The sequence below is a fragment of the Chrysochloris asiatica genome, unplaced genomic scaffold, assembly GCF_000296735.1.
Source record: "Chrysochloris asiatica unplaced genomic scaffold, ChrAsi1.0 scaffold00454, whole genome shotgun sequence".
Classification (NCBI taxonomy): domain Eukaryota; kingdom Metazoa; phylum Chordata; class Mammalia; order Afrosoricida; family Chrysochloridae; genus Chrysochloris; species Chrysochloris asiatica.
In genome coordinates this window covers 374,522-383,579 of record NW_006408972.1, presented here as the reverse complement: position 1 = coordinate 383,579, position 9,058 = coordinate 374,522, and the positions used below count along the sequence as shown (strand labels likewise).

Here is a 9,058-nt window from a genome sequence, read left to right as displayed (position 1 = left end):
CCCGGGGCCCCCACGCCCTGTCCCTGTTGTCTGCTCTGAAGCCTCAGCCTCCTTCAAGCCTGGCTGCCTTCACTCGGCCTCAGAGCAGGGTCATCAGGTGCTCACCTCGTCCAGGACAGGGTTCAGGACAGTGGGGGAGCCAGCGGGGAGGTGGGGCCTCCCCCAGCTGCACCTTCTCTCAGCTGACTTCCATGCTGTGCCTCCTTGCCTGAGATCACAGCCCCAGCCCGCACACCCTATCCCCGGACCCTGCTTTGTTTTGTCTTCTTTTGGTGCTTGCAGTCTACTAACGCAGTATAAACGGAGCCCTGGTGACACACCGGTTAAGCACTCAGCCGTAACCGAGAAATTGATGGTTTGAACCCGCATAGTGGTTCTGCTTCCACGAAGATGACAGCCTGGAAAACCCTATGGCTAATCCCTACTGTCACATAGGGTCCCAACAACATCGAAGGACAAATCGCTCAAATTCATTGCCGTCACGCAGATTCCAGCTTGTGGCGACCCCATGGACATCTGAATGAAGCTGCTCCAATTCTTCTTGATGGTCACCTTTCTCAGAAACAGGCCCTTCCGCTGCAAGGCAGCAGGGTCCAGTTGCCAACGTTAGGTGCGCGGTTAAAGTGCAGACCACTAGCACCACCTGGGGCCTTCACCCACTACTTATTTGAAGACAGGGACCTCATTGGAGTAGCTCCTGACTGCTCTCCACCCCCACCTAGAACATCATCAGTGGGCACGACTGTTGGTTGGTGCCATCGAGTTAGTTCCGCCTTGTCGCGATGCTAAGCACAGTGGAACGAAACACTGCCAGGCCCTGCGTCATCCTCACAATCACTGCTGTTTGAGCCCATCGTGGTCACCGCCACTGCGCCAGTCCATCTCCGGGGGGTCTTTCCCGTCTTCACGGACCCTCCACTTTACCAAAGACTCTCCGATGGAAAATAGCTGAAGGTCACAAGTCCCACAGGATGTGGAAGGAGAAGGGTCAGAAACGGGAACTTCAGCCAGGGCTCCGCTGCCCTGTGAGTAATCGTGAGGACAGAGCAGGCCAGACGGGGCTTCGTTCGGTTGTGCTCCAAGAGTGACTCAGTGGCTCCTAGCAACAATTGTGCCCGATGCCACACTGCTCTAAGGGCCAAAGCTAACAGTCCAGCCTCATAGCAAACGCCCAAACCAGAGCCGCAACCACCACCAACTGTTCTCACAGAGCTCGTTCGTGAACCAGCGGAGCTGGCGGTGTCTCCTTTGCTTTCACTTCAGCTATGCCCAGTCCTGTAAGGTCCAGTCACCCTCCCCACACTGCCCTAGAAGGTTCCGAGCCAGACCCAGAACCAGCTTGCGGACAGGACCCTCCAACTGCCCCCCTGCCCCCTTAAGGGATCAGGCACTCTGTATTGCAGGGTGTCCAGGTATGGATGAGTCCGACATGGACACAGAGCCTGGAGACCGGCTCAGCTTCCACCTGTACCCCGACACTGCTCCCCGGCAGCTCAGACACAGGCCCGATGCCCTCCCACCTCCCATAGCAGGTGCCTTTGCTGGAGGGTGGGGTGGTCCAGGCTTCTCCCCCACAACTGGTGGACCCTGCCGAGCCGCCCTGCCCTTGAGACGCCTCAGGAGGGGGCCCACAGAGCCCTCCCACCCTCGTTCCCACCCCCCACAGGTCCAGGGGACAGCAGCATAAACAGGTCCCGGGCTCCACACCACAGGCGCCTCACCTTGAGGACGAAGCCATCAGGGCATGCACGGTCGTACTTGTAGACCTTGTAGACGACCAGGAAGACAACACACGTCAGGAAGGCCAGGGCGAAGAGGACCAGCACTGAGACCTGCGGGCAGAGACGGGGTCAGACAGACAGAAATGGGCACAGGCGGGCAAAAAGGCAGAAGGACAGACGCAGAAAGATGAATGGATGGATACACAGCCAAATGTAGTCCGACCAGCATAGACACAGATGGACACACAGACAGGTAGCCACAAGCGGACACCCACCAGCAGAGACCATCTCTGAAAAGATGCATAAAAACACCTGGTAGGTAACCCAGAACACCTGACCGCAGTGGGCCCCTATGTGCTGGCTGGAACTGGGCTCCATAGGGTTTTCAGTAGCTGATTTCCCAGAAGTACACAACTACATCTTTATGAATGAAGGTGACAGCGGCGGAGCTCTCCCTGGGCCCCACCATCCCCGGCACCCAACCTGGGCCCTGCAGTGCTCTGACCAATGTAGGTACAGCTCGTACATGCCATGTAAACTATCACATAATTCACAATAAAATGTTAAAAAAAAAAAAAAGTCATGGTTTAACATATAGATCCAGCGTGCAGGGACCCACTGGGCCAGCTCAAGGGCATCTGTACACACAGGGCATGGTGCGTGCACCAGGACATCCCCTCCACACAGGAAAGCCCAGGTATTCCCCCAAGGCTCTGTGTGGGCATTCTGGACGGTCACCAGTCTGGTTCATAGGGTTACCCAGCAAGCAGAGGGGCCCTGCTGCATTAGAGGAAGAACAAGGCATCCTGGTGACATGGGGGCAGGCTGGGCAGGAGGGAACCGAGTTCAGGGCGGCTTAGCCACCTGCCCAGCACCAGTCCGTGTAACATGAGGACCCGGCTCTCAGCACAGGCTGCGTGGCACCCTCGTCACCTCACCAGGGCCATGTGGCATTGCTGGACACATGTCCTGCTGGAATCTAGGGTGCACATGCCCTCTGTGTCTGAGGGGAGCCCCGGTCTTCCTCTGTGTTTCAGGTTTCCTGCATATTCTGGGTAATTCCTGAACAGGGATATCAGAGGAAGATGGGCGGGAGGGTCCCCAACCCCGGACCTTCTGTCATGCCCTGAGGCCTTGCTCAGGACACCAGGTCTGCACTCTCGGCCTGGGGCCTCCTTTGTAGCTGCTCTGCGGACCTGCTGCCCTTCCTTGCCCCTCCTTACCGGGCAAGGTCCCTGCGTGCTGGACGGTGCACACACTCTGCTCTTTGCTAACCTGAAGGTGGCCTTTGGAACCAACCCAGCCTATCTGCAGAAGAATGGCCTGGTGATGAACATCCATAAAGGTTATAGCAAAAAGAAAGAAAGAAAAAGAAACCCTAAGGTACACAGTTGTTACATGTGGGCCTGCCAGGAGTTGGCACTGACCCCATCACAGTGAATAAAAAGATGGTGAGCCGGTGAAGGGGGAGGGGGGGGTTGGATCCTGGGATCTTGATGGAATTTCCCACCAGCTTCTCTGCGGGAGGAAGATGAGGCTGTGTGCTCCCACGGCCTTGGAAACCCTACGGTCAGTTCCGCTCTGTCCTGTTACAGGGTCACTATGAACTGGAATCAAGTCAATGGCAGTGAGGTTGGTGTCTATGGAGGAGGGGGTCCTGCAGACGTTCATACCTGAGAAGCTGACCCTAGCAGCAAATCCATGTCTGCCAGGCGGCCTGGGCGCCTTCCCCGTGGGCATTTCTGTGACTACTGGGGGACCAAAGATTTAATGGTGGGATCAAGGGACCGTAGAAAGGCTCATTTCTCCCTCAGCCCTCCCAGGAGAACTCTTCTCCTCACCAGCTCCCTAGACCTCAAAATCCAAGAGCGCAGCGCTGTCTCCTGAAGAGGAACGACCAAGAAAGAGTGAGCTTCTCACCCAGCGCCACCCTGGCCCACTGCTGGCGCAGGAAGAGACCCTGGCTCCTGGCGAGGGTCCTGCTTTAGCCCGGTGCTATCTGAGAAGGACAGTCCCTTCCGCCCTCCAAGCCTTCGTTCCCTCATCTGTGAGAACTCAGATCACAGGCTGACAGCGGACACAGAGGGCAGCCCTCGGGCCACTGCAGCAAACTGCCCACTGAACGCTTAAGACTGCCCTCTGACACCCTTCAAACTCTGGACATGAACCCATCCCAGGGATCACCTCTCAGCCCAACAACAGCCAGGTCTATACAATGAACTCTGATACCTGCGAGGAACACGGCCAACCCTGAGACCAAAAGAGCAACATCTGGCCCCAAACAAAGCTCTGAAGGCAGGAAGGAGCAGGAAAGAAGGGTGCATGGAACCGGAAACCCGGGGAGGAAGTGGGAAGCAGGCTGCTATACTGAAGGGTTGCAACCCATGTCACAAAACGTGTGTGATTCATTGTCCAACGGAAAGCTGATGTGCTCTATAACTTTTCACCCAAACCACAGAAACAAACAAAAGCCAAATCCCCTAAGCCGGCACCGCCGAGCAGACCAGCAGGGGGTGCTGCAGGAGCCAGGTCGGCACTTGGGTCCTCACCAGTCACATGAATGAAGGTGACAGCGGCGGAGCTCTCCCTGGGCCCCACCATCCCCGGCACCCAACCCGGGCCCTGCAGTGCTCTGACCAATGTAGGTACAGCTCGTACATGCCTCAGGTATAGCTGAGGGTCTACATGAACAATGTGGCTTCACACAAGGTTTGCAGGGGAATGTCCAAACACGCATCTTGTGGAATTAAAGCCACGTTCAGTTCCCAACAAGTATGCCTCACGCACATTCACCACCCATCTGTCCACGGAGGCGTGTGTCATGCTGAACAGAGCAGGAAGAAAGGCCTGGTGATCTGCTTCTGAGGCTCAGTGAAAACCTGTGGAGAATCCCAGGAAAAGCCTGCAGGGCACCGGGTATGGGTCAGATCTGGACAGTCAGGTGGTAGGGACAGAGAGGAGAGCTAAGGAGATCCCAGACTCAAAGAGTGACTGGATCTGGCCAGTGCGGGCTACTGGCCATAAATACTGACACCAGTACAAACTGGGGCTGCAGAAGAAAGTCTGGCAACTGGCTTCCGTAAGGAAGATACTCAAGGAAACCCACTGGAACAGTGAGGGGTCACCAGGAGTGGGGGTCAACTCGACACACAAAAGGAGGCCTGAAGGGCTGTCTCTAGGGACTCTGGCACCTCCCATGAGCACCTGCTGGGGGCAGCCTTCCTGGGACACGCACGCAGCTGGAAGGCACCGGGAACGGCCATCCTGCATCCAGCTGCCCTTGGCTAAAACTTGGAGGAGAGCTCTAAGTGTGCTCATGCGGCTTCTCCCTCCCGCCTGTCTGTGTATTTGTGTGCACACATGGATCTGAGCTAGAGCCCTCACCTTCCATTCAGGAGACCCTGGTGACTGCGCCACTGTGCCTGAGCCTCCATGGTGCAAACAACTAACCGCTCACTACTCACCAAACCCATCCTGACTCACCTAGGAAGAAATGCCTGGCCATCTGCACACACAGAGTGGCCAGGAGTCAGCACTGGCTCCCTGGCAACTGGACTGGTTTGATTTTTTCCAGGCCTGCAATCAGCCGTCTCCTCTTCCTTACCAGTATCTGCGGTCAGACGTACTAGGGCTGGCCCCGGTTCGGTCTGCACAATGCTGCAGGCTGGGCCTTCCTCCCGGGGCCCCCACGCCCTGTCCCTGTTGTCTGCTCTGAAGCCTCAGCTTCCTTCAAGCCTGGCTGCCTTCACTCGGCCTCAGAGCAGGGTCATCAGGTGCTCACCTCGTCCAGGACAGGGTTCAGGACAGTGGGGGAGCCAGCGGGGAGGTGGGGCCTCCCCCAGCTGCACCTTCTCTCAGCTGACTTCCATGCTGTGCCTCCTTGCCTGAGATCACAGCCCCAGCCCGCACACCCTATCCCCGGACCCTGCTTTGTTTTGTCTTCTTTTGGTGCTTGCAGTCTACTAACGCAGTATAAACGGAGCCCTGGTGACACACCGGTTAAGCACTCAGCCGTAACCGAGAAATTGATGGTTTGAACCCGCATAGTGGTTCTGCTTCCACGAAGATGACAGCCTGGAAAACCCTATGGCTAATCCCTACTGTCACATAGGGTCCCAACAACATCGAAGGACAAATCGCTCAAATTCATTGCCGTCACGCAGATTCCAGCTTGTGGCGACCCCATGGACATCTGAATGAAGCTGCTCCAATTCTTCTTGATGGTCACCTTTCTCAGAAACAGGCCCTTCCGCTGCAAGGCAGCAGGGTCCAGTTGCCAACGTTAGGTGCGCGGAAGTGCAGACCACTAGCACCACCTGGGGCCTTCACCCACTACTTATTTGAAGACAGGGACCTCATTGGAGTAGCTCCTGACTGCTCTCCACCCCCACCTAGAACATCATCAGTGGGCACGACTGTTGGTTGGTGCCATCGAGTTAGTTCCGCCTTGTCGCGATGCTAAGCACAGTGGAACGAAACACTGCCAGGCCCTGCGTCATCCTCACAATCACTGCTGTTTGAGCCCATCGTGGTCACCGCCACTGCGCCAGTCCATCTCCGGGGGGTCTTTCCCGTCTTCACGGACCCTCCACTTTACCAAAGACTCTCCGATGGAAAATAGCTGAAGGTCACAAGTCCCACAGGATGTGGAAGGAGAAGGGTCAGAAACGGGAACTTCAGCCAGGGCTCCGCTGCCCTGTGAGTAATCGTGAGGACAGAGCAGGCCAGACGGGGCTTCGTTCGGTTGTGCTCCAAGAGTGACTCAGTGGCTCCTAGCAACAATTGTGCCCGATGCCACACTGCTCTAAGGGCCAAAGCTAACAGTCCAGCCTCATAGCAAACGCCCAAACCAGAGCCGCAACCACCACCAACTGTTCTCACAGAGCTCGTTCGTGAACCAGCGGAGCTGGCGGTGTCTCCTTTGCTTTCACTTCAGCTATGCCCAGTCCTGTAAGGTCCAGTCACCCTCCCCACACTGCCCTAGAAGGTTCCGAGCCAGACCCAGAACCAGCTTGCGGACAGGACCCTCCAACTGCCCCCCTGCCCCCTTAAGGGATCAGGCACTCTGTATTGCAGGGTGTCCAGGTATGGATGAGTCCGACATGGACACAGAGCCTGGAGACCGGCTCAGCTTCCACCTGTACCCCGACACTGCTCCCCGGCAGCTCAGACACAGGCCCGATGCCCTCCCACCTCCCATAGCAGGTGCCTTTGCTGGAGGGTGGGGTGGTCCAGGCTTCTCCCCCACAACTGGTGGACCCTGCCGAGCCGCCCTGCCCTTGAGACGCCTCAGGAGGGGGCCCACAGAGCCCTCCCACCCTCGTTCCCACCCCCCACAGGTCCAGGGGACAGCAGCATAAACAGGTCCCGGGCTCCACACCACAGGCGCCTCACCTTGAGGACGAAGCCATCAGGGCATGCACGGTCGTACTTGTAGACCTTGTAGACGACCAGGAAGACAACACACGTCAGGAAGGCCAGGGCGAAGAGGACCAGCACTGAGACCTGCGGGCAGAGACGGGGTCAGACAGACAGAAATGGGCACAGGCGGGCAAAAAGGCAGAAGGACAGACGCAGAAAGATGAATGGATGGATACACAGCCAAATGTAGTCCGACCAGCATAGACACAGATGGACACACAGACAGGTAGCCACAAGCGGACACCCACCAGCAGAGACCATCTCTGAAAAGATGCATAAAAACACCTGGTAGGTAACCCAGAACACCTGACCGCAGTGGGCCCCTATGTGCTGGCTGGAACTGGGCTCCATAGGGTTTTCAGTAGCTGATTTCCCAGAAGTACACAACTACATCTTTCTTCCAAGGTGCCCCTGGGTGGACCTGAACTGCCAACTTTTCAGTTAGCTGCTGCGCACACTAACCATGTGCACTACCCAGAGATGCTAGAATTCTCCTGTAACCAGCAGTTCCGCTCCTAGTAACATGTTGTTACTGTTGTTGTTGTTGTTGTTAGGTGCCCGTCCTCACAGCGACTCGTAACAACCTCATGTACAGCAGTACAAAGCACTGTCCGGTCCTGTGCCAACCTGACCACTGTTTCTACACCTACCCAGACAGACTCAAAACCAGGGACCCAGACAGATGCATGTCCACAAACATTCGTGCAGCACAATTCATGATAGTCCAGTGGTGGACACAGGCCAAGCGTCCATATCAACAGATGAATACATCACCAACATGTGGTACATACACACACGACACCACTCAGCCGCAAAGAGGAACGCAGTCCTGATGAGCCTCGAAACCATGATGGAACTGAGCCAAATTAACCCGTCTCAAAAGAGCATGTACAGTGTGATCCCACTTACACGGAAAACTGAGCTGAGACAAATGACTACGACAGAAGGTGGACCCGTGGTTCCCAGAGGCTGGGAGGCAGGGAGGCAGTCCTCCACACTACAGGGTCTCTGTATGGGAGGGTGACACGCTTATGGAGCCATACAACACAGTGAACATAACTAACACTAAATAATGGCTAACGCTGCACATTGGACATGACACGTATTGTACCCCAACAGAACTCAAAACTGAGATCAAATAAGAACCCAGAGGGGCTGAGAAGTCAGGAGAATAACTTTCCACGAGGGACAATGGTCCTCCACCTCCTGGGTGTAATGTTTTTAGGTGCCATCGAGTTGGTACCAACTCAAAGCAACCCTATGCCCAACAGAACGAAACACTGCCTGGTCCTGAGCCAACCTCACAACCATTGCCAAGTCTGAACCCATTGATGATGCCGCCACTTTGCCAATCCATTTCACTTAGGGTCTTCCTATTTTTTCTCCGACCCTCCACCTTACCAAACATGATATCCCTTCTCCAGTGACTGGTCCCTCCTGACAATATGTCCAAAGTATGAGAGATGAAGTTTGGCCATCCTGGCCTCCAAGAAGTACTCTGGCTGCACTTCTTCCAACACAGATCTGTTTGTTCTTTTGGCAGTCCATGGCACTTTCAATAGTCTTCTCCAGCACCATGACTTAATCCATCAATTCTTCTATGGTCCTTCTTATTCTCTGTCCAGCTTTTGCACACATATGAGGGCACAGAGACGACCTGGGTGTAATAGTCACTGGTACTTCCTCATCACCAGCCACAGGCCATTTCCTCCTGGGCCCTGAGTCCCCAGGGATCTGATCTCCCTCAAGCTGGGCCCTGCCCACAGGGAGGTCCAGCAGCCCCACTGTGCCACCGGTAGCTGGCATGCCCGGTGCCACCCTTCCCACAGCCCCTCTGTGTCTGCTACGCTGTTTCCAGGCCCATCCATCCCCTTCCTCAGAGGGCTGAGGATCCTAGATGGGTTACCCAGCCACCA

General features: G+C 55.9%; 1 protein-coding gene across 1 annotated transcript in view; it reads right to left on the bottom strand.

The window, feature by feature from the left end:
* LOC102822306 (neuron-specific protein family member 1-like) overlaps nucleotides 1-9,058 on the bottom strand; it is a 29,931-nt gene that overhangs the window by 1,876 nt on the left and 18,997 nt on the right. Inside the window, exon 3 of the mRNA XM_006877281.1 lies at nucleotides 7,116-7,226. Coding sequence (XP_006877343.1) covers nucleotides 7,116-7,226 — 111 coding nt within the window. The remainder of the gene's footprint in view (nucleotides 1-7,115; nucleotides 7,227-9,058) is intronic.